Genomic DNA, 27,937 nt, shown 5'->3' on the forward strand with positions numbered 1-27,937 from the left:
GCTCTGCAGAAAGTTGGGGTGTCTTAATTGTTTTTAAAAAAGCTATACTATCCATAGGGATTGACTTTGATGAAGAGTATAGCAACTCATAATAATCCTTAAAAATTTGAACCAGCTTAGATGGGTTATTAGTTAGGGAACCATGTTTGTCCTTAACCTTAATCAATGAGGACTTCTTATTCCAACACCTTGTAAGATTCACTAATACATTATTAGCTTTATTGCTAAAATTAGACAGTTTTGCCTTAGAATGTTGAGCAAGGACAGAGTCTCTTAAAGTTATCCAATTCTTTAAGGATTTAGATACTTCTTTATATTTCTGACTATTTGCTGGAGAGGGAAAATGTTTTAGTTTAAGGTAGCAATCTCTTTGTTGTGTGCTTAGCTTAAAAAAATTTTCGTTGATTTTACGTATAAGACGAAATTTGTAAGATGATATTTCACCCCTAATCACGGATTTCCATGTTTCCCACATTAAAGATGGATTATTAACGTGTTGTGAGTTGTCTGAAACAAATAAATCCCATCTCTCTATAAGCATCTTTGAAAATTCAGGTTGATCTGCTAACGTAACCGGGAAAGACCATGACACATAATCCCTAAAACCTTTAGAGGTGGCAATTTTAGCAATCACAGGTGCATGGTCAGAATGATCAATAGGACCAATATCAACAGAGATTGTTTTACCTACAATATTATTTGAAACTAAGATATAATCAATTCTGGTCCCCACCATATGTTGGGAGGAAAAATGTGTAAAATCCTTTTCAGTTGGGTGTAATAATCTCCATATGTCAGTTAGACTAGAGGAGTTAAGTAACTCGTTCATCCAATTGGATTTTTTCCCTGCGTTAGCCCTATTAGAATCTGATCTATCCAAAGACCACAGATGAGTCTCATTGAAGTCACCTCCTAAAATAATATTTGATTGAGGGATTGTTGAAATTCTATGTCTAAGGTCAACAAAAAAACTTTCTTTATGGTGATTAGGAGCATAAACCGAAATGAAATTCCATTTCCTATCCTGGATCAATACTTCAACATGAATAAATCTACCTTGCTCATCTTTATATTCTGATAAAATTTGGGCATTTAAATTTCGATGGAATAAAATTGCTACCCCACCTTTTTTATTTATGGCCGGGGAAAAAGCCATAACTCCAACCCATTCTTAGCGATGGACTTCATCGCTAGAGAGTTACCACCCTCTAGAGGGAACACTGTTATTTGGGTAGTTATAGAGCGCTTCAGTAAGATGGCACACTTCATTCCTCTGATAAAACTTCCTTCTGCGGTGGAACTCTCCCAATTGTTCATCCAATTTATTTTTAGTCTGCAGGGCTTCCCAGCTAAGATAGTCTCTTGCAGAGGTTCTCAATTCACAGCCAGATTCCCCCGTATGAGCTGTGTCAAAGAAACTATAGGAAAAAGGTCTCTGCCCTTTAGAGCCTACAATCTAATTATTAAATAATACATACTGTATATTAAATAATGTAATTATTTTTGGTCAGACCTTAAACCTGCATCTTGCACTATTTAATTTATTTAACAAGTGTCTTACAGTACTAAACAACTTTTACACCTGACTCTAGGCCAAAAAATTCCTCTTCTGTTTTAGTGTGAGTTTTTTTGTAATACGTGTATGGGATCCATTATCCAAAAACCTGTTATCCAGAAAGCTTTGAATTATAGATAGGCCATCTCCCATAGACTTTTAGTTGACTTAAGGTATCGAGATCCAAATTACAGAAAGATCCTGTCATGTTTTGGGTAGCCGAGGATGAGTAGAGTAGAACAGTGCTTTATTAGCAGAGACTCATGCAGCCATTATACAACAGTAACTTTCACTTTTAAGCTGTTCAGGAAGTATGCACAGTATAAGTCTGAGCACGGTGACATCTACAGGCCATTTGTATAAACACCACAGATCATTTATCCTGAAAAACTGCATCCCACGTATTATGGATAACCATCAAGATAAATAGCAAAAACTAGGGTTTACATACTAGCCACATATCAAAAAAGTTACAACATGCTTCATCTCTGCAACACCATGCAACTCTCCCCGATACTACTGCAAACCACTCAGTAAATGTACTACAGAATATATGTCAGCACTTCCCATAGATTTACCAATAAATATTAATAGTTTATAACAAGCATGAAATGTTTTACAGCACTTAAGAGGTAGTTATATCTGTAAAGATGGATTGAAATGATGGGGTTGGAAACAGCAAATTATGTAAAAAAAACAGGATAATGGTCTCTGCTTATCTATAAGAAGCAATCTCTTCAAAGCTAGGGAAAATGATGAAAATAAAAGCTTATGGCAGGGTGCAAAGTGAAAAAACAGGTGGGAAGTGACATGCTTTTACACTCAGCGTCCTGCCTTCATTAAAATTACAGTAGAATTACACTTCTGAGATAAAAATATTTTAATGGATAACATCTTTTTTCTAAAACAGGGAAGTAAGTAACAAACTACGTAAAATGATTTTGGATATCATATATTTGGAACATAACAGCTATGAAAGAATCAGTAAATTGCTATTGTGACCCTTGTGCCCCTGCTGAAGGGAAACAGAGAAACTTGGATATTCAAGGCCAAGTATGGGATATTAGATTTTAATATGGTTATTTGAATTTTACTGTTGGTCAACAAAGTGTTTATTAGAGGATTGCCTCCTGTGTGGCACAAGAACTAAATATAGGAAAACCTGCTGTCAGGAGACTGTCATCATCTTAACAATGAATTATTCATTAGCCAGCGCTTCTCTCTATTAAAGAGCAAGCAAACTGTGCAATCATAGAATGAAATTGCTCCCTTCTTACTGTTTATGTGCCACGTGGGAGTTGTGGCCCAGAAACCAATGAATGAGTCCCCGGGGGGGAAGTGATATGATATACTCTACCATGATGAATCCATTATTACATTGAAAATTCCTTTTCCCTTCCTTGGCTCTGTAATGTATTGCTGTATTTTACACTTATTAAATGAGCAAGCAAATGGGAGATGGGGATTGTGCATGCAATTTATTTTTATGGCTCCCAAAGTATTTCCCGCATGATTGTGTGGCTGTCTCTATCCTTAGCGCTGATACTAAGAGCAGTGATTTTAATATGGCACCTACACATAAGTAAAGGAATCATGTCTTTCATCAAAGGAGTCTGACTTTAAACAATTTCAATATTAATTTGGCCTATGCTATGGAAAGGCCTAAAAATTAAATGCTAATTTATAAACATAAGAAGCACTAAACTCTTAATGTGGGTTATGTGTAGAGAATGTGTAGTATAGAAGTAGATGGAGCATATTTTAAATATTTGATAGGTATATTAGTAAATTAATAGAATAGCAAAGTATAAGTTACAATGAAGTATTAGAATATATGTTCCATGTAAAAATCTGCTTACACTGGCCAGAAAATAAAGTGCAGACCATAACACAGACACTTGAACCAGGTAATGTTGAGAATTCTTATATTTGGCAATTGTTTTGCAGGGAATGTTATTGTATTATAGTAACTCTTGTGGGCAGATTTATCAAAGGTTGAGGTGAATTTTCAAATTCAAAAAAAATTGTATTTCAAGCTATTTTTTGTGTACTTTGACAAAAGGTCGCCATACACGGGCCGATAAAAGCATCTTATTGGCCCGTGTACAGGGCCCCCCGTGGGCTTCCCCGATCGAGATCTGGCCGAAAGTCGGGCAGATCTCGATCGGATGGGACTAAAAATCCCGTTGGATTGCAGCCGCATCTGTTCGTTGATACGGTCCTGCGATCCGACCGCCCGTTACCATTTGTTAGGATCCGATCGTTGGGCCCTAGGGCCCATGATCGGATGAGCCCGATATTGCCCACCTCAAGGTGGGCATATCGGAGAGAGATCTACTCGTTTGGCAACATCGCCAAATGAGCGGATCTCTCCCCGATATGCCCACCTTAAGGAATAGTCCCAATTCGATTCAAATTTGAAAAAAAATCTAAAATGTACTGTCTCTTTAAAAATTCGACTTCGACCATTCACAATCTAAAACCTGCCAAATTGCTGTTTTAGCCCATGGGGGACCTCCTAGAACCTGAAGTCAATTGGTGTACTTTGAAAAATCAAAGTTTTTTTGGGGAAAAACTTTGAATTGATCAAATGTGTTATTCCTTAGATTCGATCGATTCTAATTTGGCCAAATATGGACCTATTCGATCGAAAACTGACCTATTGGACTGAAAATAAACCTTCGACTTTATTTCGGTTGGTCTTTTTGAATTTCAAAGTTTTTTTCAATTCGACCCTTGATAAATATGCCCGTAAGTGAAGGGCACCCTTTAACCTGCTAGTTCTGCATTTCGCAACTTGCACCAGATTAAATTTCACTGCACAAGGGCTAGGTGCAAGTGACTTGTATATAATGCTCCTGTCCATGCACCTGAATGAACCCTTAGGATAACAGCAAGAGTCTCAATTTTCTCCATTTTAATGTTGCATATAGAGATGGGGGAAGAAAGAGAGTGAATTTTATGTCAGTGTCTTTGAGAACATCAGGAAAAATTAAGAAGTAAGGGAAATAAAGAGAGGCAGGAAAATAGAGGACGAGAGGCAAAGGGATGAAATTGAGATAGTGCCTTTAGGAGGGGGTTGAGTGAAGAAAAGAGGGGAGGAAAAAGTAATTTTGAGAAAGGGGGAGGAGGGGACAAAAGGGGAAGGGAAGACAGTCTGAGTAAAGTTTCTGCAGAGAGAGGGAAAATTTGCTCCACTTCAAGGGATTTTTGCAGCATGGATCCAAAATCCTGCATGTGAGGAGGGTTAGCCCTACAGAGCGGTGAGTCTGGGGGCTGTGGGAGTTGTGTGTGGGCAGAGAGTGTACTATCAAGTCTGACAGGCCCCCAGCACTGTAGGTGATGTCACCTTGCAAAGGGTGTAGAGATTTCCCTCATCTTATTGTCTTGCCTCTCTTTCCAGGAAAGCATGGCTGTATTTTCCTAAACCTAAGCCAATAATCTCTATTACCCCTGTTTAAAATCTTTATTCATTTGTAGCAGTATTAAGAAAATACTTTTATTTATTGCAGCATTTTATGCCAATGAAGTATAAGCTCTCAAAGCAAGAATTCAGTCCTTGACAGTTTAGCACTTGTACAAAATCAGATTATGCCATGCTCATTACTACAGTGTTTAGGACATATTCATGCAGAACATATGCATGTGGGAGTGGTGATACTATTTTACAGTATCTGTCATAATTCTAGGGGACAAGCCCAGCCTTGCTGTTAATATGGACTTTCAGAGAAAATTAGCAAAAATCCACTGACGGAATCTTACCCATCCCCCTTTATACTAGCTCTCTTCTTTGCTCATTCTACAAACCTTCTTAAGGAAACAGAGTCTGGGGAAAGAATTAAATCACATCTGCCAAGTCTGTGAATTTTAGGAAACACTAAAATCCCTGCTGATTGCTTGAACAGTCTCTATAAAGTGGAGATGGGAAAGCAGAGAGATAGTATGCAGTGCCTAATCCACTGTACTGATAGCCTTCAGCTTCACTGTGAATTGGAAGTTCTGTCTCCTCTTCTCCTGTCATTGGGGGCTTACTTAATTTCAGCACAAAGTAGTCAGGCTGTTATTGGAGCTCAGCAGTTTTACAGGAAAATATTGCAAGAATCCTGAGGGGACAAAAAAAGAGCTGAAATGGAAAATACAACACATATTCTAGCTTGAAGTAAACGATTGTGGTTTTTCGAATCCATAAATCTCACAAGCAGACAGAATTGTAATAATGATCTGATTTATATCATTGAAACACTCAATTTACTTAATTGTTCCCGATGTATTTTTATTATTTTTCTTATTTTTTAATATTTCTTTAAGTAACAAAATATAGAACTAATTGAGAGAAAATGACCCATAACAATGGGCAAGGGCCCTAGATCATTAGAGCATACAGTAGAGGGGCTTTGTAATAGCAGGGCACATAAGGAATTAATAATAGCCCACACATATTGCAAAAAAAGTATCAGTGCATCACAATGAAATCTCAAGAATCAGACTGGGGCAACACTATGTGGCAGGGAACACATGAAGTGAGCTAGTCTAGGGAATATATGCCGTACAGCAAGGGACAGCAGTGCCAGACTATGTAATATGTTCCGCTCTCTTTTCTGAGTTGTACATAGAGGTCACATGCCCCAGCCCTAGGGTCTCTGTGATGGAAAAAGTGTGCAGCTGAACAGTTGGCATGCAAGTACCTGCCTTCAATGGGGGTGGATGAAGATAGCTGTTAAGGCAGGCATAGCATTAAATGTCACCCAAGCCTATCCTGTTAACCTGTTTCTTACCATCTCAATATCAGACATGTTGTTTTGTACTATCCTTTGCCAAGACTCATTCTCCAAATTATTTTTGTTGTGATAGCAAGACGTGCTTGTCATAGGTACTCAAGCTTATTTCCTTGGACTTCATAACACCTTTATCATTATAATACCTTTATTGCTATATTAGAGGATACATGGCAATAGCCTATTATCATTACTGGAGAACTAATCCATATAACCACTCATGGTATTTGCCCTGAAGCATTTTCAAGCAAAACAAAGCTACAGTTTTCACTTTTGCAGAGATATTGGGGAAAAAAGCACATGTGGAGACAGCATGCTGGACCGTGGTGAAAATAGACATCTGTTCTGGCAAGGGTTATATTTGCACCTAATTAAAGGCAAAGCTTAGCTACAAATGACTTTTCAATATGCTGTTGATATGCTAAGTAAAGCCAAAAACATCAATCCTTGCACATACAGGTTCCCTGTGATCCAGCAATGCAGACAGAATGGGGAGGTGGCTGATCTGGGCATATTATATACAGTCCCTGCAATGTGCAGAAGCAGGGAAGTTTTTTGTAAACCATCATTTTTTATTTGTTTTTAAATTATCTGCCTTTCCTTTAAATCTAGCAACTTATAAAGCACAGTGATTGGTAGGCTATATTATTTTTTCCCAATAGAGGGTCTCTCTTATTTAATGTCATTTATTGTCATACTGGAGATTTTACAACCAAAACGTGTTATCATAAAAAAAAGCAGAACAGAGTGATGTCCCATGGCAAATTTTCTTAACATATGACTTCAAAGTATAACTCAATTGTTAGGCAAATCTCCCCTTTTAAAGAGTAGGAGAATCTATCAACACAAAGAAAATGGCAGCCTGGTTGATATGGTATGGCAGTTTAAAGTGATATTGACTTAAAAAAATACTCTTCAAAATATTGACATACAAAATACCTATAGGTCACGTTGATAATTTTTGACTGCTTTTGTAAGTAATTGTTACTTAAATTTCCTAAACTTGACTGTTTTGCCAACCTGACTACCCCATTTCAACCTGTCAGTTATAGTTTCTAATGCTAATAGACTCCTGCTGCACAAAGCCCCTTCGTTCTGATGGGTAATGTAAAAGCATCAGGCAAATACTTTTAAGGCAAATTTATAAATAGCATGAAAGACAATGTTATGATATATGTAAAAACAAGTTTTATTCTCTGGTGTCATATCTCTTTAAGTAATCACCTTTCCAGGGGGTTATTTACTAAAGTCCGACTTGGCTTTTTAATGCAAAACTCAAATTTTAAATTTTTTTTAAATCAAATTTTTCGGTATTTATTAAAGTCCAATGCTGCAAAAAGTCAGACTACGAAAAACCACCATGTCAGACATGCTGAGGTTGTATATAAGTCAATAGGAGAGGTCCCTTTTCTATTTGGAAGTTTCTGGGGTCTGCGCTGGAATTAGCCTGTAAGTCTGACTTTTTCAGGCTTTTCGGGCAAAAAGCTGAAAAATTCTGTCTTTTAAGGACAAAGTTAAAAAAATCGTACTATTCGGTAAAAACTTCCAAAAAAAACGTACGATTCGGGTTTTCGTTCGATTTTATTGAGTTTTCCCCTGATCCGATGAAATTGTGCTTTTTTAATAATAAATAAGTCAAATTGTAGATTCTAGTTTGGTCGGATTCTTTTAATTTTTTAATTAGAATTTTGATAAATAACCCCTTAATGTACTGAAGACCACATTAAGCAAATATTACATGTGTACAATACACAATAGTGTAAAATATGTATGGACAAGTAACATTACTTTCCTTTTTGCTGTCTTTTCAGGCTGGTAGGGTATTTCAAGATTAACCAGCAACATGTGGGTACTCCTGACGTCTGTGTTCTGGTTGCTCAGGTGCTTAGCTTTCAACGAAGGAAGAATATTACCTCAAACAGGTAAAGTTCAACTTTAAAGTTCAAGGGAACTATACCGTTACATGTCTCTGTACAAATCTGTCACATAAAACAGACCTTGTGTAAAACACTGCTTCATATACAGTATATATGCCTCTGTATATTTTATCAATTGTGTCATGTGATAATTCCATATTGAAACAATACCATTTTAGTTCCTTATGGAACTTAAAGGAAAACTGTACCCAAGAACAATGGAGGTGTCTATAAAAATATACCGCACAAAGCAGCTCATATATAAAACACTGCTTCATGTAAATAAACCATTTTCCTAATAATATACTTTTATAGTAGTATGTGCCATTGGATAATCCTAAATAAAAAATAGCCATTTTAAGAATTAAGGTCTGCCTCCTGGGATCCTACAACACAGGGTGCACACAAACAAACCATACATGTTAGGTCACATGAGCCAATTAATGGACAGAGGTCTGTGATTTGCTCCCACACTTCTTCCTGTTACAGTTGCAGTATTTCTGGTTAGATGATCTCTTAGGCAGCACAGAGATTATCATAAAATGGGGGCTGATAGTACGATTCTTTAATATGCCACTTAATATGATAGAAACTGTTGTTTAACGATTCATTTTGGGGATATTGGTTTTCTTTAAAAACACTCACATACACACCAAGGACACACATGCCATGTTGCATCAGCCAGTGAGCTAATAGAGCTGAATTTCCTACTCCCCCACTTCTACTTGTTACTATCAGAACCTGCATTATTTCCGGTCCACTCTTCAAGTGAATGACACAAAGAACATGACAAAATAGTAGATGTTCAAGATATAAAATGGCAATATTTTGATATGTTTATGCTAAATGATAAGATTCTTGCATAGGTCATCACCAAATGGCACCAATCCTGCCCATTGTGGCCTGCCCTCCTTCTGCTCCCTAACTTGCATGTCTGCATGATGCATGAGTAAAAGAATGTGTAGGGGAAGGAAGAGGACATGTGCTGTAGTTATGTGGCAATTTGTAAGCATCAGAAAGCAATGAAAAGAGAACAAAATGACTGATTGCTGCCTTTATTTTGCATTTTGCACACTGTACTCTATGGGGCACATTTACTAAAGGGCGAAGTGACTGACTGGAAAATAATTCGCCAGCGTGACATAATTTCAGTACGTCGCCGATTTACTAATGGGCGCAGGTGTAACTTCGTTAGTGAAAGAGACGGATGCTGGCGCTCATTCGCACTCATTGCGCTCTGGCAAGGGACGTAACTGCACAAATTCAATAAGACATGGATTTTACTGAACGTTACCTCTTGAGCCAGACTTGCCTTCGCCACCTCAGACCAGGCGAAGTGGAATAGAGTAGATTGGACTTCCTCGAATTTCAGTTGAAAAATTTTCTAAGTCCCAAAAAACTTGTCTTTTCCTTTTTCAGGGTGATAGGCTGCAAAAGAGCGTAACTTTTTTTGGGGTAACCCTCTTCCCCCCTACATTTCCTAACATATGGAACATAAACTATACACTGGGCTCATGTGCAGGGCATTATAACACCTCTATTTTCTTATATTAAGTTTCCCTACGCTTGTGTAGTGTAATGTGTCTGCTGCAACATACATGTCCATTCAATTTTAACTTCCCGCCATATGCAAATTAGTCAACGCTAGCGCAACTTCGTTCTGCTTGCCGAATTAACGCTAGTGCGACTTCGCCAGCGTTCGGGACCATGGATGCATGTTAGTGAATTAGCGTTGTCTCAGCAAATTTTCGCCTGGCGAAGTGTTGCGCTGCCTGCGAAGCCGTAGCTGGCGAATTTTCGGAGCTTAGTAAATGTGCCCCTATAACAATAGTTACCTAGGTACACATTTAATTTGGGTTAAAAAAAGACAAAAGTCTATCAAGTTCTACCCCTCCAAATGAACACCACTGTGCATGTATCACACACATAAACAGACCTATTTATATACTCACATATAAAAACTGCATATACTGATACCTATACTGAAATCTCATGTGTGTATTTCTTCCTTTTTACTCAAGCTCTGCATCTGCCTTGCTCTGGTGTTTAGTCTTCAAGACGTAGCAAAGTCTAGGCGTACATCAATAACTATTTCTAGTTTTTTCTTTAAACTGCATGATTTTAAAATCCAGTTTACTTTCTTTGAAGTAGAACATTTCTCTCTAAATTCCATTCCATCATGTTCAATATTAAAGCGAGTCCTTCTGGCATGCATGGAAAGGAAAAAGAAGAAGTTACAGAATTATATGTATGGTCTTGTTAATTATATTTCCAAAAATCTCTCTGGCAGGCTGGCCCTAGGCCAGAGACTTGCTGACTTCCCGTGCACCCCTTTTTAATTATATCCTATCAACTGCAAGCACACAATAAAACATAAATCACGGAATGTAACAGCAAACCATGCAGAAACCATGCCCACCACAATACTTGTTATTTTTAAAATTAGCCTCTATTAGGGTTGTCATCTTTTCTGGAAAATAATAATAGGCTTCCAAAATGTTTATCTTTCTTTCCTATCAATAACATTGGCACCAAGCATCATTCTTACTGGCCAGATGACAAACCTAGCCCCATGTGTAATAAAAGGTAAAAGGTTTGCCCAGGTGCAGTAACCAAAATCAAATAATAAATAGTGATGGGCGAATTTATTCGCCAGCCGCGAATTTGCGGCAAATTTGCGTGATTCGCCGCCAGTGAATAAATTCGCAAAACGCCTGCGATAATTCACGGCAAAAATTCACCCGCGTCAAAAACAAATTTTTTCCGTCGCGTCGGAAAAAACGGACGCCGGCATCAAAAAAACGGGCGCCGGCGTCAAAAACGGGCGCCGGCGTCAAAAACGAGACGCCGGCGCGAATTTCGTGAATTTTTTGACATTTCGAGAAATTCGCGAATTTTTCGGCAAAGCGAAACAGCGCAAATTCGCCCATCACTAATAATAAAGCGCTTTTCTTATAAACAGGTGATGAGTAAATGCTACCTGCCTGTTGCTGTCCTTTGCAGCTTCTTTATCAGTTTGAGAGCCCTTCCACTTAGATATAAAAAAGTCATTGTTTTTGGCAGCTTGGTTAGCAGTGGCAGGATTGGCAAACAAATTCTGCCTCTATATGACCAGTTTAAATGGACCATAAATTCAAAAATAAAATGTTTCTAATAAAATAAAATATAACTCTAAGCAATGTTCCAATATACAGTTTTTACAACATTTAGATTTAGTCATTTGTAAATGTAATTGCGATTGAAAGCTGTATCTGTCTGCCCCTTACTATTCTCTATTTCTCATTAAAAAATGAAAGAATGTAACAGAAGCCCGCTCTCTCTTAGCCAAGACTCAATTCCTTGCATGCTTCTTTATCTAGTTTGAGGTGCAGAGCGCAGGGCAGTGGTTCCCAAGCATGAATCCACTGATTAATGCTCTTGCACTTCTGACCAGGGGCATAGTAAATTATGCCTCTTGTTTTAGCCAGTCTCTTCTCTCAGATTATAACTGTGAATAGAGGGTTTCTTCCTAATAAGACCTAACTGGTTTGTTCAAAATATCTGCAAAACAAACTATTCCAAAACACTTTAATAAACCTAGTTAATTATATCAGTGATCATTTGGTCCTAAATAGTTTGATACATTTAGAAGTTTTTAAAAAAAATGATGCCAGTGCTAATTGGGAACTGATACAGTATACTTCTTTAAAGCAGGAGTCCACAACCACTGGGCCGTAGACCAGTGCCGGCCGTTGAGACTGTGTCTCCTCTGCTCCTGGCTGCAGTCTATAATAACAGCAAAACAATTTAAAAGGCCCCAACTACCTTCAATCTCAGCTCCTTGACTTGCCATGTCCATGACAACAGCTGTGCATAGTCCAGGAAACTTTCTACTGATTGTGACAAAGACCAAAATACTTGTGCCTGGTCATGTGCTTTCAGAAAGAGCCAGCACTTCATGATGGCTCTGCTTTGAGACAGACTATTGTTTCTCCTACTCAATGTAACTGAATGTGTTGCAGTGGGACTTTTTACTATTGAGTGCTGTTCTTATATCTATTAGGGAGCTGTTATCTGGTTACCTTCCCATTGTTCTGTTGTTAGGCTGCTGAGAGGAAAGGGAGGTGATGACATCAATTTGCAGTAAAGTATGACAGAAGTTTATCAGAGCACAAGTCACATAACTGAGGCCACCTGGTAAATTAACAATATGTCCAGTCCCATGTCAGATTTTAAAATTAAACATGAAAAAAAAACTGTTTGAAAAACTGACTTCAATGCAGAAGTCTGCTGGAGCAGCACTATTAACGGGGGCACTTACTGTATACTGTAGGTGTTATCAGTATGCGGGGGGAGAGCAGGTAGGGGGGACTATGTAGGGTACTGGGTAGGGGGTATTATTAGTGGTTGGGTTGAGTTCTCCTTTAAAGGAGATCTGTAAAAAAAAACTAAATAATGAGGAACAGATAATATGAATATAAAATAAATTCTAAAGGTAATCTTACATGAGTCCAAATCTATATTTAGGAATGTAGGTACATATTAATGTATATGCATACATGCACAATTCTCCCACCAAAAGTAAGAACATCCACTTAAAATAGTCCAGATATGAAAAGGTCCTTTCAAGGGCACACTAGGTTGCATCTGTCATTGTACAGAGCTGATAATTAATGAATTCTGCTGAAGAGCACACTGGTTTCTATGTTGCAATATACTATGTATCTGAATTGTATATATACTGTAAATTGTGTGTTGGTCCCTGCATTCTGGCAACTGACAGTAGAGATGTCGCGAACTGTTCGCCGGCGAACTTGTTCGCGCGAACATCGGGTGTTCGCGCTCGCCGGAAGTTCGCGAACGTCGCGCGACGTTCGCCATTTTGGGTTCGCCATTGTTGGCGCTTTTTTTTGCCCTCTCACCCCAGACCAGCAGGTACATGGCAGCCAATCAGGAAGCTCTCCCCTGGACCACTCCCCTTCCCTATAAAAACCGAAGCCCTGCAGCGTTTTTTCACTCTGCCTGTGTGTGCTGAAGAGATAGTGTAGGGAGAGAGCTGCTGCCTGTTAGTGATTTCAGGGACAGTTGAAAGTTTGCTGGCTAGTAATCGTTTTGATACTGCTCTGTTATTGGAGGGACAGAAGTCTGCAGGGGTTTGAGGGACATTTTAGCTTAGGTAGCTTTGCTGGCTAGTAATCTACCTTCTACTGCAGTGCTCTGTATGTAGCTGCAGTGGGCAGCTGTCCTGCTTCTGATCTCATCTGCTGACTGCTGCAATAACAGTAGTCCTTGTAAGGACTGCTTTTATTTATTTTTTTGTTGTTTTACTACTACTACTACTACTACTACTATAAGAGCCCAGTGCTATTAGTCTAGCAGTGTTGGGGAGTGGGACTGGTGTGCTAATCTGCTGCTCCTAGTAGTTCAGCAGCACCAACTTTAATTTTTTTTTTTAATATTCATTTTTTTTTTATTTTACTTTTTTTTATTTTACTACCGCTGTAGTAGTGTATAAGTTGACCTTTTAGGCATTATTTGCCCTGTAGGCATTATTTGCACACTGTTTTCTTCAACCCGCCATCGAGCTGTGTGACCTTGTTCCCATTCTGTCTAAATATCCATAATATTACCGTCTCCAGAAAAAACACCGGAGTCACTTTTTTCAAGCAGCATTCATATATTTTACGTAATCCGTATCCACCGCTGTAGTAGTGTATACGTTGGCCTTGTAGGCATTATTTGCACACTGTTTTCTTCAACCCGCCATCGAGCTGTGTGACCTTGTTCCCATTCTGTCTAAATATCCATAATATTACCGTCTCCAGAAAAAACACCGGAGTCACTTTTTTCAAGCAGCATTCATATATTTTACGTAATCCGTATCCACCGCTGTAGTAGTGTATACGTTGGCCTTGTAGGCATTATTTGCACACTGTTTTCTTCAACCCGCCATCGAGCTGTGTGAGCTTGTTCACATTTTGTCTAAATATTGATAATATTATCGTCTCTAGAAAAACCACTTGAGTTACTTTTTTTCAAGCAGCATTCATATATTTTACGTAATCCGTATCCACCGCTGTAGTAGTGTATACGTTGACCTTGTAGGCATTGTTTGCCCAGTTTTTTTGGCCACAGCCACTGAAGCACAGAGGCCAGAAAAAATATGCCATATAAATGCTGAAAATAGTCATTTTTTGCCATACGTTGACTCAACGTATATGGCAAAAAATGACTATTTTCAGCATTTACGTGACATATTTTTTCTGGCAACTGTGCTTCAGTGGCTGCAACCAAAAAAACTGGGCAAACAATGTCTACAAGGTCAACGTATGGCGAAAAATTACTATTTTCAGCATTTATATGGCATATTTTTTCTGGCAACTGTGCTTCAGTGGCTGCGTCCAAAAAAACTGGGCAAACAATGTCTACAAGGTCAACGTATGGCGAAAAATGACTATTTTCAGCATTTATATGGCATATTTTTTCTGGCAACTGTGCTTCAGTGGCTGCGTCCAAAAAAACTGGGCAAACAATGCCTACAAGGTCAACGTATGGCAGTTGTTTAAAGAGAACAGTAGATTACTAGCCAGCAAAGCTACCTAAGCTAAAATGTCCCTCAAATCCCTGCAGACTTCTGTCCCTCCAATACAGAGCAGTATCAAGCAGATTACTAGCCAGCAAACTTACTATCATCTGTCCCTGAAATCACTAACAGCTCTCCCCCTACACTATCTCTTCCAAGCACACACAGGCAGATTTTTCAGATACATTTTTGCCCTTGATCCCCCTCTGGCATGCCACTGTCCAGGTCGTTGCACCCTTTAAACAACTTTAAAATCATTTTTCTGGCCAGAAATGTCTTTTCTAGATGTTAAAGTTCGCCTTCCCATTGAAGTCTATGGGGTTCGCGAACCGTTCGCGAACCGCTCGCATTTTTGCGCAAGTTCGCGAATATGTTCGCGAACTTTTTTTCCGACGTTCGCTACATCCCTAACTGACAGCAGACCAAATCATGTCTGTCAAACAGCAGGAAAAGAGACGGAGAGCTACTGGGGACATATTCAGCAAGCTAAATAGCTATGGCAGCTTTGTGCTGGAACAGAATCCAAAAGCATGTGGTGTCAATTAGCCTACCATTTCATTGAGCAAGTTTCCCTTTAATGTATGATTAATATCCCATACATGGATCATATTTTTTTTTATCTTCACAGAACCTTTTTAATGATATTTTTCAACCATATTAATGATCTATTGTGACTCGCGTTTTACAGTTTATGTCTAACTACAATTTCTGGCCTACACAGCACAATAAATTAAATGATGGGCTAAATATGTAGCAAACGTTCCCTAATATAATGGCACATTACACCTTTTCAGCAAAGAAAATTACAATTCTGTGCAGTCACACAGTACAGTTCTGCCTCAATGCAGTAATATATGGTGATGGATCAGCACATTTCTATGATCTGTTTATTGCAGTTGAATTTGCATCTAAGCCTGAACTACCATAACAGAAGATACAAGTGCCATTTTTCTGTAACAAATGTAGCCGTTTCTATGTGAGAAATACATTGTGATATCTTTACTGGAAATGGTGTTTATGTCTCGTCTTTCATTGTAAAGGGGGCAGAATAAATGCCATTAAAGGGGTTGTTCACCTTCCAAACACTTTTTTTCAGTTCAGTTGTTTTTCACCATAAACAAAAACTTTTTTCAATTGCGTTCCATCTTTTATTATTTACAATTTTCCCAAAATTCAAGTTTAAATGTAATGTTCCTGTCTGAATTTGAATGCTCAGTGATCTAGGAGCATTCTGAACTGTTACAATTTGTACAATTTGCTATATTTAGTTGATGTATCTGTGGAATATTAGCAACTATTGCATTAAAGGGCACCTATCACAGCCAAAATCAAACACATATTACCAATTATTCAAACTACATATACAGTTTTTTCGAAGAAAAAAAACAACCAGCAGCTTTTAAAAAATCCCTTACTTTGTCAAATGGGTTCTTTCACTGAGGGAGTCCATACTGTGACTCACAAGCATGCTCAGATTGTAGCATTGCCCTGAGTATTCTACATAGAATGCTTTAGTAAACTCCTCCACTAGAAGCAGTCCTGGCCAAGTCGGCCAGGCACCCTAGGCAAACCGGCCTACTACATTGCCCACCACTGTTTGGGGAGGTGCAGAAGAGCGCAAGTGGCGGGGAAGCAAAGGTGCACATGCGCGGAAGGATACAAAAGTAAAGGGAGTGCGCATGCGCGCACATGCATTTGGAAGGGTCTGCATCGACAGCTTTTGGGCGCAATGGTCCTAACTAGGGGAAGGTACCAGAAGAGGTACATGCCTGGCGCACTAGGCACGTGCCTCTTCTACCTACCCCTAGTTCCGGCCCTGACTAGAAGTATCACAAGATTTCCCTATCTTGTCCCCTGCTGGTGATGTTATTATGCAAATGAAGGGCACACACTAACTTCTATGGCAGCACTACTGAATAGCAGATAACACAGCTGAATTGGAAATAGCTTAGTAGGGTTGCTAGGCAACCAAGGAATTCAATTGAGCATGTGCAAGATTTCAGAGCTGCAGTTGGCTGTGAAGATATAGGTAGGGGGAGGCAGTGAAATCCAAGATGCCTGCCTCAACTAGAACTGCAGTGGAGATAGGGGAGATTTTGCAGAACGTATAGTAAGATGATAATTTCCATTAAACAAACAATTCTAACTGTTTTAAAATCGGTTTTCTTGAACTTTCACATAGTGTAGTAAATGATTTTAGTTATGATTAGTGCCCTTTAAAAACACTCAGCAGGGACAAATATAACAAAGGTATCAACTAAATGTATCAACTAAATATATCAATGTAACAGTTAAAGAGTCACAACTCCGTCCCCCGAGCTGCTTTAGAAGGAGAAAAATGAAACTTTACACTTCAATATTTGAAAAACAAATAGAAAATATAAAGTGATTGGAAAAAGTCTTTCTTTCTGGTGAACTATCTGAAACCAACTGAACTGAAAAAAGTGTTTGAAGGTGAATAACCTAAAAAAAGTATAAAGATTTGGTATACCCCTTTGTCCAAAATGAATATGGCTTGTGCTGAACTACTGTCTGTATTACAGTCTATTATTTACATTAAGAAAATCTATGGTTTAGGGCAGGGATCCCCAACCTTTAGAACCCGTGAACCCAAGGAGTTGGGGAGCAACACTAGCATGAAAAATGTTCCTGGGTGCCAAAATAAGGGATGTGATTGGCCATTTAGTAGCCCCTATGTGGATTATCAACCTACATTGAAGCTCTGTTTGGCAGTGCATCTGGTTTTTATGCAACTAAAACTTGTCTCCAAGCCTGGAATTCAAAAATAAGCACCTGCTTTGAGGCCACTGGGAGCAACATCCAAGGGGTTGGAGAGCAACTTGTTGCTCGCGAGCTACTGGTTGGGGATCACTGGTTTAGGGCATTTCTTGAGCTAAATAAGACAGAAAAAATTTAAGCTGTCTTTTCTTTCAACCTTCCTGGTGCTTGCAAGCATTTGTTGGAGGAGGACGTGGTAGTTAATCAGATTACCAATGCCAGAGAAAGACTCAACAAAGGAAGGGGGTGGAGGAGGGTGTTTATAAAGAGTTTTAACCAGGGCCGGAACTAAGGGTAGGCAGGTAACCAGGGGAGCGAGCAAGTGAGCAATAAACATGCCTGGCTTTACCACAGCTGATTATAAAAAAACCTAGGATCTGTTAGTTTTTTGTGAATAGGAAAAATGTATAAAAGATTAAAAAAAAATATGTTTTCAGAATTCTGTTTTCTATTTAGTTTCCTCATTAAAAAATGTACTGTATTTTGATGCCTTTGTGCCTAGTTAAATAAGCATTAGCCTAATTTTCTCACTGTTACAGTTGTACTATAGCAGCAATGTTAAAAATAATACTGAGCAGTTACATAGAATTGTACCTAAGAATAAAGCTGACAGATGGTGATCTTTGTTAAATTTGTTTGGCAGGAGAACAGTGTCCAAGTTTACAACATGAAGGAATAAACCCTGATGGAAACTCAAATAGTACAGGTACGTTTGCTATGTTACACGATATTTATAGACCAACACTGTAGCCTTAAGCAAATCATGTGTTTTTCCCCCAGTATTTTCTTCATATTTGCTACCTTCCATTAAGACATACCGCTGAGCTGTTTAATCATATTTAGTTTCTGCAGCTCATACATTGTAAGTCTAGACCCGTTGATATCTCATCTCTCCGCTTCAGTTTATTTTGCAAATGCTCGGTTGGAATCTAGCGGCTTATTTGTAGGTGTCAGGAAAGTGGCAAGATGTGATCTATGAATTAATGCACAGGAGAGAGTTTTCTAGTAGCCAATAATATAATTTGCTGCCTGCAGCTTGCTCACAAACTACATTTTTATATTCCTGCCACTGATCATTATCTCTGGAAGTTTATGCCACTCTGCACAGCTTTTGATGCCATGCATAATAAGATGTAATAAGATGCGAGACAATAGTACAGAATTTTCTAAGCATTCCTGAATATATCTCCTGAAATATATACATTCTAAAATTCAAGATAACAAGACTGCAGCAATATAAACCCCTTAGTTGCTGGCCTTTTTTGAGTGTGTTAGGACAGTTGAATGTGTTTTTATAGTACATGTATTAAAAGTCTGTTACTTTTTTCAAATTTCTGCACCGATGAATCAGAAATGAATGAATACAGCACTGCATGTGTTCAGCATTGTTGTATTTATGAAGTGCAAGCATGGGGAGGCAAGTAGGTGTCTTCCTTCAGCCCCATAACCGTCCCCTAATTTGTGGGAAGCAGCAAAGGTAGGTTGCATCAGGGCCGTGTAGTTAACAGGGCTGGCCTGCATCCACCAACGCAACGCTCTGCATACACAAGGTGCAGAGCATAGCCAGACCCAGGTAACATGTGCTTCCTGAATGAGCACTAAGGGGTGTGCTCTTGAGCCCCTTTTAGTAGTGCTCTTCTAGTAAATCCTAAATGGAATCTGGCTTTGGAGTCTTCTTAACTGAAAGGCTAGATCTTAGCAACCACAGACCTGTTTAAATTCCATGAGAGATGCAGACCAAACAAAAAATCACAACATTAAAAAAAAATATAATTGTCTTAGAATACCATGGGTTTTAGGATTTTTTCATTTCCAGCCACCCATTGAAGTCTTTGGCGAGAGACCCCCTTAGCTCAAAACAAGGTTACTCATTTAGCAATGTATGTAGACACTACATCATATATTAAGGACACAAAAACTTTACCTATCATTGCTACTCCACCCAAATGATGCTTAACTGTAACTCCAACATCTTTTCAGGCTGGTAACTTTAGTCATATACCAGGGACGGGTGCTTAAAGTGGCACTGCTAATATAATGTTTAGAGCTAATAGGCCACTTAATACAAGAAGATCTGCCAATCTGTTGTAATTTTTATATAGTTGTCACTGGAGACGCTAGCCCTTTGAGTGGCAGCATCATTTGATCTGGCTCAAATGAAAAGCCAACCCCAAAATGTAATAGATGTTGCTATTGGAATTCTACTTGGGAGAGCTAGAAGCTCAAATCTCCAATTAATGTAAAAGATTTAATCAGTATGTATTTTTTTCTTCATACCCAGGATTCAATCTCATTCGTAGATTTTCTCTCCAGAAAATGAGCTCAGTAAAAAAGATTCGTAACCCTAAAGGACCTGTTATCATGCGTCTTGGAGGGGCCAAACTAGTGGAGCCAACATCGTGAGTCCAAATATATTTTTTATAAACACAGCATCAGAGGGGATCCACTGCCACCAGCTGATGCACAAAGTCCTCTACCATACCCCCAGGAAATTGGGCACTTTTTAATCACATGCCTTCTCTGTCACATCTGAATGATGTGCCACCTCTTGTGATTGATATTAGGATGGTGCAAACTCCGAGGGCAGCTATTTGAGAAACTCATAAACCTTCCGTAATCCTGGAAAGTGAGCCTCAGGTGCAGTATCAGCCTGGGCACCTCTCCATCTCATTACGCAATGGAGAGATGGAAGGTTATTTTTTGTTTTTCACTTTTGGCATCTCTCCCGGTTGGGACTGGCTTTGTAATGGTGTGTTTCAGAGGCCAGGGTTGTGAAAAAGGAGCCTGTTATTCAGGGCAGAAGCTTACATTCAATACTGTTTATGCGATTACATCACAATAGAAAAGCAACAAAAAATGTGTATATATATATATATATATATATATATATATATTTATATATTTATATATATATATATATATATATATATATATATATATATTTGCAAAATTGCATGCACATATATCAAACTGCTTTTAACATTATCCTGTACTAAATGATCAAGTAGCCAGTACTTGCAGCCAAGAAACATACTTTTGAGTGCTCAGCAGTAATTAATCTGAAATGCATATTTCAAGAAATATATTAAGCTTAACTCAAAGTTGGAAGGTCTTCTAACAAGGCCTTGAAGTTCTGGGGTTATTTCAGGATAGTCTAGAAACAAACAAAATGTTTTTTTTATTGTTTCTTTTACTCCATGTTTCTAGTGTGGCCTTGGGTTCTGCTCGTGAAATAATTGTTATGAATATAATCAGTCGTCAACAGTCACACACTTACCACCCTTTCACTGCCAGTAGAGTATGCAATAAATTACCAGAGGCAAGAGGCATGCACGACTGCTTGCAAATTTATTCTTGGCGTCTGATCAAGATTCAGAGATCTGTTATTCTCTGAGCAGTAATTAAACCACAAGTCTTCTTTAGAGTTATCAATAAAATGGCTTGTAACAATTGCCTGGCCCTTTGTTTCTATTTGATTTCCTTTTTTCAATAAGACTAAAATATGAGATACTTCATGGGGTATTTTCATAGGACACAATCTAAACAAGGCCCCTAAGTGAGAGGTAATGCTACGAATTTCCTTTTAAATGCCATAAATAGGCTACTGTATTAAATATCTTAATGTGTGTTAAAAATGAACCTGTGCTTAGTAATATGATGATTAACATGACAAATGGTATATAATGCACAATACCTCTCATCTCAGACAGGTGTTCCCTCACGGTATCCCTGATGAGTTTACACTTGTCATATCCTTGTTGTTAAAGAAGCAGACAACTGATGAAGATTGGTACCTGTTCCAAGTCAGTGACCAGCTGGGATACCCACAGGTACTCTATACCTATGAGTATATATCTCTCATCTATTGAACACAACTCATTTATATTGAGTAAGAAGTTAGGTGCTTCTTTATAAATGAAAAAATTGCTGTATCTACCAATATATGGCTCAGAGCACTAGAGAGTTCAGCTGGAAAAAAGATTGGGCCTATGGCATACAAGACAGTTTCAGGTTTTTTCTGACATGTTTTTTTTGTTTTCAGTGGCATCGCCACTTCCACCTTTCATTGAATTAAATGCCTATATAAGAAAACATAATTTATAATTTAGAGATGGGGGTTAAATACAACCAAATTTATACCACAATGCAGTGTTTTCCAATAATTCTAATACAAATTATGACAAAAGTTCATATGTGTCGCTAGGCACAAGTTATGCTTATGCCCACTGTATCATGGCACGCAATGTAATGCAAGCAAGTTGCATACGTGGACGCCACTTTACAGGGTATGGATGTTATCATACACATATATATGAGCACAAGTTAATAAAAATTGAACATGGGTACTATGCATTATGCCTGGTCAATGGTAGGTGTACATTTATGGGGGTACCTTGTATCTCCGGCACAGTACATTGATGCTAAGTTCAAGAAAATACAGCACAACATTTAGCAAGAGCAAGTGCATTTCTGCTCCTAGTGCAGCTTCTGCTGGGATTCTCTAACACAAACATCCTCATTTAAATCAGTCTTTGGACTGTCAAATAATAATCAAAATAGAAAATAACATTCTTAGTGCACAGTAAAAATCACTGAAGCTTATAATTATTTTTTTTAATAAAAATATTACAATCACATGAATGATATCTCACCCTAATCTTCTAATTGCTCAGGTCTCACTCAGTATTAATGGCGTCGACAGGAGCCTGGAATTTCGTGCCAAAGGACGTGACAAAGAGTATGTGAGCTGTACATTTGCTGGGCAAGGGGTGTATTCTTTATTTGACAATGGATGGCACAAGATTGTGCTAAACGTTCAGGAGAAAATAGTGTCTGTTCACATCGACTGCAGCTTTATCTCCAGCAAACCCATTGAGGCCAGAAGGGCATTGGCCAGTGAAGGACACACCTTCATAGGTTTAGATGCAGCTAATGGTGTACCAGTTCATGTAAGTTCTCCAAAATATTTAAAACATTACAAATAAACTTTGATCTTTAAATGTATGTATGGTGAGTTCTCTTTTACTTCTTTTGTTTTCATTTTATTTGTTTCCAGTTTGATATTCAGAAGTTCCTTATGTACTGTGATCCCCTTGTGGCAATGCAAGAAGGGTGCTGTGAGATTCTACCATCTGGTGTAAGTTAAAATGACTTTTGCAGACACTGAATGAACTGATAAACCAGGACTTGGCAAGCGATGGTTACAGGTTCCAATAACTGCAAACAAACACATCTGAGTGTTTAGAAACCAATTAAGAGCTGTATTAGTGGAATGGCATACTGTAGGATAGATGTCAAAGAAAATCAATTGTAATACAACAATATGAAATGTCACACTTTCGCATTTAAGGCACTCTGTGAAATTAGTAATGAAAATCTTAGCATTTCCTAAGGAGGCGCATAAACAGAAAGCTGTCTCATAAAAAGGTCAAGCAAAATGTTGATAGACTTTTCTTCAATTTATGTCTCTGAAATAAAAATAAATTACCTTCTTTGTTTCTGCCTCACCCCTGAACAGTGCAATCCTGAGGCTCCCAAGACAAGAAGAAACGTGGAAGTGGCTGAAAGTGTACAGAATACCAACCTCATTTACATACCTCCTAAAACCAAGCAGCAAGGATACACTCGATGCTTCTGTCTGGAGGAGGCTTTGGAAAGAAGGGTAAGAATAATGAGAATATTGCTGAGAATTTTTAAATGGCCTTGCCTCATGGTTGGCAAAGTTGTTATAGCATGCAAGTTTGTTTACGCATTGCTATACGTTTTTAGTATGGCAATCAGTAACACACAAATCAATATTTCAGATATTTTATGACAGATTATATCCAGCTTTCAACCTGATCCTAAATACTTGATAAATTAACTTGTGCTACATCCTTGTCTCCTTGTGTATTCTTGGACATATTCCACCACTTTCTGCCCAAGAGGATTCCCACACCTTGTGCCTCTGGTATTTATGGAACCTCAGCTGCATAGTCAGCCAACCTTGTACTGAACAATAATGTGCTCACTTTGATAAATCCTTAAAAAAATGAAAAGGCAATTTCCAGCTGGAGGGTGAAGAATTGGATGAGATTTTAACATGTTCCATTTAGTTTTCGAACCGACTTGTTTCTGAATGTGTATTAACATAGTGTGGTGCAAGCCACACTATATCAAGTACACTTTCATTTCTAAGAAGTAAGCAGCAGCATACCTGTAATATATGAATTCTTAAAAAGGAAATACATCTTGATAATTTGTATTTGCAATCATTTTATTCTTAATATTATTTCTGCATTTTCCAGTCAAATTGGTGCCTGGCTTCTAGGGACAGTGGGACTCTAGCAATCATATAACATATGACAATCCCACGATTTGCAGGACAAAACTTTTAATAATTAAAAGATTTTTTGCAAATATATATATATATATATATATATATATATATATATATATATATATATATATATATATATATATATATATATATATATAGTTTCTCCAAAATGAGTGCACTCAAACCACAAAAACATCAATGCCTAGGTGCAGGTTAAAAAATGTCATACAATATCAATAATCACAAACCGCACTCCAAGGACTTCAAATAAACACAAAAAAAAAAAGTTTATTTCAACGTTTCAGCTCCTCTACTCGAGCCGTCTTCAGGAATTTGCCTTACACTTTTAACACAAAGTTGTCAGACAATTGTTACTCTGCGTTGCTGGAAGCTGCTGTCAGACTTTTCATTATATAATACATCATTCCCTGAAGCATACTCTATGATCTTAATTAAAGAGCCCAGTCTGGAACAATTTAAAAGTTACGATTCTTTACATATGCAATTTAATCGTTAACAGTTTGCACATCTGAATATCACTTTTGTATTATCAAGGTGCGTTGTTCTACTTTTGGACAGCCCTTGTGTAACAGTTTTCCATAAATTGTTTCAATGGATGTCCACGTTGCCTAAAAGTCTCTATGGTTATCCATAAAAGTATTGAAAGAAACCCAAAAATGCAAGCTTTAAGCAAGAGTAAACATAGAAAGAAGAAAGGGGGGTAAATGGGTTCACAAGACTTCCAAAACACAAACCAGAAACCTCAGAAGCATTAGCAGCGCTGGACTGGAAGTCAGTTTTACATTGGGTGACACAGTTCTATCCTTCTGCTGATCAAGCAGGACTTACTCTGCTAAGAAACAAGGGAAAGAATCTGGCAAGAGAAAGAAAAGATTCAAGGAAGGGGGAAAGGCGGGTAAAAGATTCCTGACAGCATTGCAGTCCTGGAAATATGAGCATGATTTAACATCACTGTGATTTGCAGTATTCTGTTGCTGTATAAGCAAAGCAAGGTCCTATAAAATATTAGAATAAGGGAGTTGTAATTTATTTTTAGTGAATCCATGTTACAAAAATGTAATAATATTTGCATTAGTTCTTTAAGCATTACATTGGGTTTACTAGGATGGTTAAAATAAGCACCCAACTAATCTAAATAAATGGCTGAGTAATGTCTGGTGTGATACTTCTCCAGCAAATTATATCCATACCTACTTTCAGACTCTATCATGTGATGAAGAAGAAAATGTAATAAACAGAGAAAGTAATATCATTTCATTGAGCAGTGAATCTTCTTATTCAAATTTTGCATATATTATGTCTATCCAGCTTAAAAGCATAAGATATGCAAACATAACAGAGACAAAAGTCTAGTTAGAAGTAAAATTGTATTTTGGTCAGGTTTGCATGAGCTCTTATTTCTGCACATCTATTACACTGTTTTTTTTAATCTTTGTGCCAGATTATGGTGTTGATTTGTCTTGGCATCTCCCATGTTCCCTTGGATTTATACTCCCATTAAGGTTGCCTTGCAAGAAAATCTATATACTGCATTTGTTTGTGCAAATGGTGTCTAAAATTGACTTGGTTAGCATAAAAAGATTTATTCCAGGCATTTTGTAATGTGGAAAAGTATATATATTTTTAAAGTGGAATAGTATACCATATGTTTACCTAGCTCCAAGGCTTTGAGAATGGTAACTTGTTTGTAAAGGATACATTAGTTGGGACCTCACAAGGCCCTCTACAATTCTGAGCCCCTTGCAATTGCAGGGTCTGCTTCTTAATTATTATACCTCTAATCACGATAAAGAGAGGTGCTAGTTAGTTTATTAAAAAAATTGAAAAGATAGATGCATATACATGTAGTGATTATTAGACTAATGTTTAATGATTTGTGGGCTAGCCTGAAACTCATAGTGATGTGGGTTTGGCCAACCAATTGCTTCTTTAGCTTGCTCTTTAATGTCAGTGCACATGTAATTCATTGTAACTCTTCTTCCTTGGGGCAATTGGGCATTTATTACTTGCATCTGACGTGCCCCGTCCAGTAATGTCAGAAATGGGAGGGGGCAAGATCTGGATAGGGTTGGGTGGAGGTTGACTTTTTGTTGCCCCACAAATCACTACTAATGACTATAAATATACACCTGATTGCAATTTGCAGTTACCGGTAACTGGTACCGGATGGAAACTAGTAAAGATAAAAAAAATTAAATATCTTTTGCATTTTTATATTGTACTAGAAAATGAGGAATGGCTGTATCCTTCTTACCCATCATATATGCTTAATGTTCCTTAGAAAGTATACATATTTACACTGCTCGTAGCTGTGCTATAAATACTCATTTCAATTATTTAATTTGGCTGTGGGAATTTGGACATCAAATTGAATAAAAAAAGGACCTGAAGAACTCTTTTATAGTGTGAGGAAGGAAAGACTGATGCCTACTTCTTCAGAATACACTCTGTCCATATTCTGGGAGCTGTATTATCACTTTTTCCACTCAAACTCTTGGCTAAGAGTATGAAGGAGGGAAAAGGAAAAAAGTGAAAAAAAAGTTTTAAAGAGCCAAAGCAAAGAGAGGAAGTGTCTTACTCCTGATGGTTGAGTAGGCTTCCAGGAACATAAGAGAAGAATGGACATTTTGTTCTCAGTGTGTGGGCAGATCGCATTTCCTAACTTAGCTGTAATTTAACAAAGAAATAAAGAATATGCTACCATTTTAGCTTTGCCAATTGAAACAAGTATTACATACAGTAATACACAGAAGTAAAGCTATCCCATACATGCAACTAACTACGTTGGCCACTGTTAGTATTCTTCAGCATTCTTAACTACGTTGCCTTTTCTGAAGCATTGCATTCCTGGAAAAGACAGTTTCAGCTCAGTATTTACTTTACCTACTAAAATAATTTCTGTGCATCATCAATTTGTATATCAGAACCCAACATAAATTCCTACTCAATTTCCTGTTGCAATTCATTAAGCCCTACCTCCCTGCATTTGCTCGTAGAAACCAAGTGCAACCATATGTAGGGATAACTTTATGTTCATTAGGACAGATATTGCGCCACTTAATTTTGTATAGATGGGGACCTCTGTTCTGCAGTAACACATGATTACTCTTTCATTTCTAGGGTGAAAAAGTATCTTCTGGAATGCCTGTTGAGTTGCCTGCAGAGGTGAGTTTTTAGAGGGAAATGGAAATAAGACTATAGTATTTACATTGTCGGTCTCTAACAGTGGGGTAGGGAGATTGTATGTCATTGATTTGTGCCTTTTACTCTTTGACATTAAATAAACCACTGTCAAGTAATATATGATATATTTATTCACCAGGCACGAATTTGCGGCAAATTTGCGTGATTCGCCGTTTTGCTAATTTTTCACAGTTTCGTGAATTTTCCAGTGAAGCGAAACGGCACAAATTCACCCATCACTACTGGCCCGCAATCTATGGTCATACAATGTCATTGTTTTAGTGATGGAGATAAACCTACTCCCCAATGTTCCCTCAAGGCTGAGGCCAGCGCAAACAACAAATTGTTTGTTAAAATGTGTGCACAAAATAATTTATTGGCACACACAGTCAAGAAGGAATTAGAGAAAAACAGTGCTACACCCTTATCTATAACTATGAATTACCCCGTCCTGCTAACATTGCATTGTGCATAGGGCAGGCAGTAAGGCTTACCCATGTGGCATTCGCTAGTCTGAATTTTTTAAGAAAGGCAGTGTACAAAATACATTGTTCCTATTTTTTGCACTTAACACACTAGAAATTTCTACTAGAAATTAGACAGGGAACAATGAAGAAAACTTATAGGTTCCTATGTGATCTTAGCCTACAGTTGCAGTATCTTCAAAGCCAACATGCTTCCCATTCACATGGATTCCAACAATGCAAAGGCTTGTGTCACCTGGGCCTTGAAGTACTCCTAAGAACATACCCTTCCTATAACAAGGGACAAAAACAAGAGATAGGACTACTGTCTGGTATTGCAGACAAAAAAAAGCTACAAAAGGAA

General features: G+C 38.0%; 1 protein-coding gene across 5 annotated transcripts in view; it reads left to right on the forward strand.

Moving 5' to 3' along the window:
- The first annotated feature begins 4,692 nt into the window (after nt 1-4,692).
- The window catches only part of LOC108709583 (collagen alpha-1(XVI) chain), an 83,897-nt gene continuing 60,652 nt past the window's right edge, over nt 4,693-27,937 (forward strand). For all 5 annotated transcript variants that reach the window (XM_041584023.1, XM_041584025.1, XM_018249568.2 and 2 more), the window contains exons 1-9: nt 4,693-4,818; nt 8,142-8,252; nt 18,230-18,292; nt 19,868-19,985; nt 21,293-21,416; nt 22,260-22,535; nt 22,643-22,723; nt 23,105-23,248; nt 27,047-27,091. In XM_041584023.1, coding sequence (XP_041439957.1) covers nt 8,174-8,252; nt 18,230-18,292; nt 19,868-19,985; nt 21,293-21,416; nt 22,260-22,535; nt 22,643-22,723; nt 23,105-23,248; nt 27,047-27,091 — 930 coding nt within the window. In that variant the 5' untranslated portion in view covers nt 4,693-4,818; nt 8,142-8,173. The remainder of the gene's footprint in view (nt 4,819-8,141; nt 8,253-18,229; nt 18,293-19,867; nt 19,986-21,292; nt 21,417-22,259; nt 22,536-22,642; nt 22,724-23,104; nt 23,249-27,046; nt 27,092-27,937) is intronic.

The sequence above is a fragment of the Xenopus laevis genome, chromosome 2S, assembly GCF_017654675.1.
Source record: "Xenopus laevis strain J_2021 chromosome 2S, Xenopus_laevis_v10.1, whole genome shotgun sequence".
NCBI lineage: Eukaryota > Metazoa > Chordata > Amphibia > Anura > Pipidae > Xenopus > Xenopus laevis.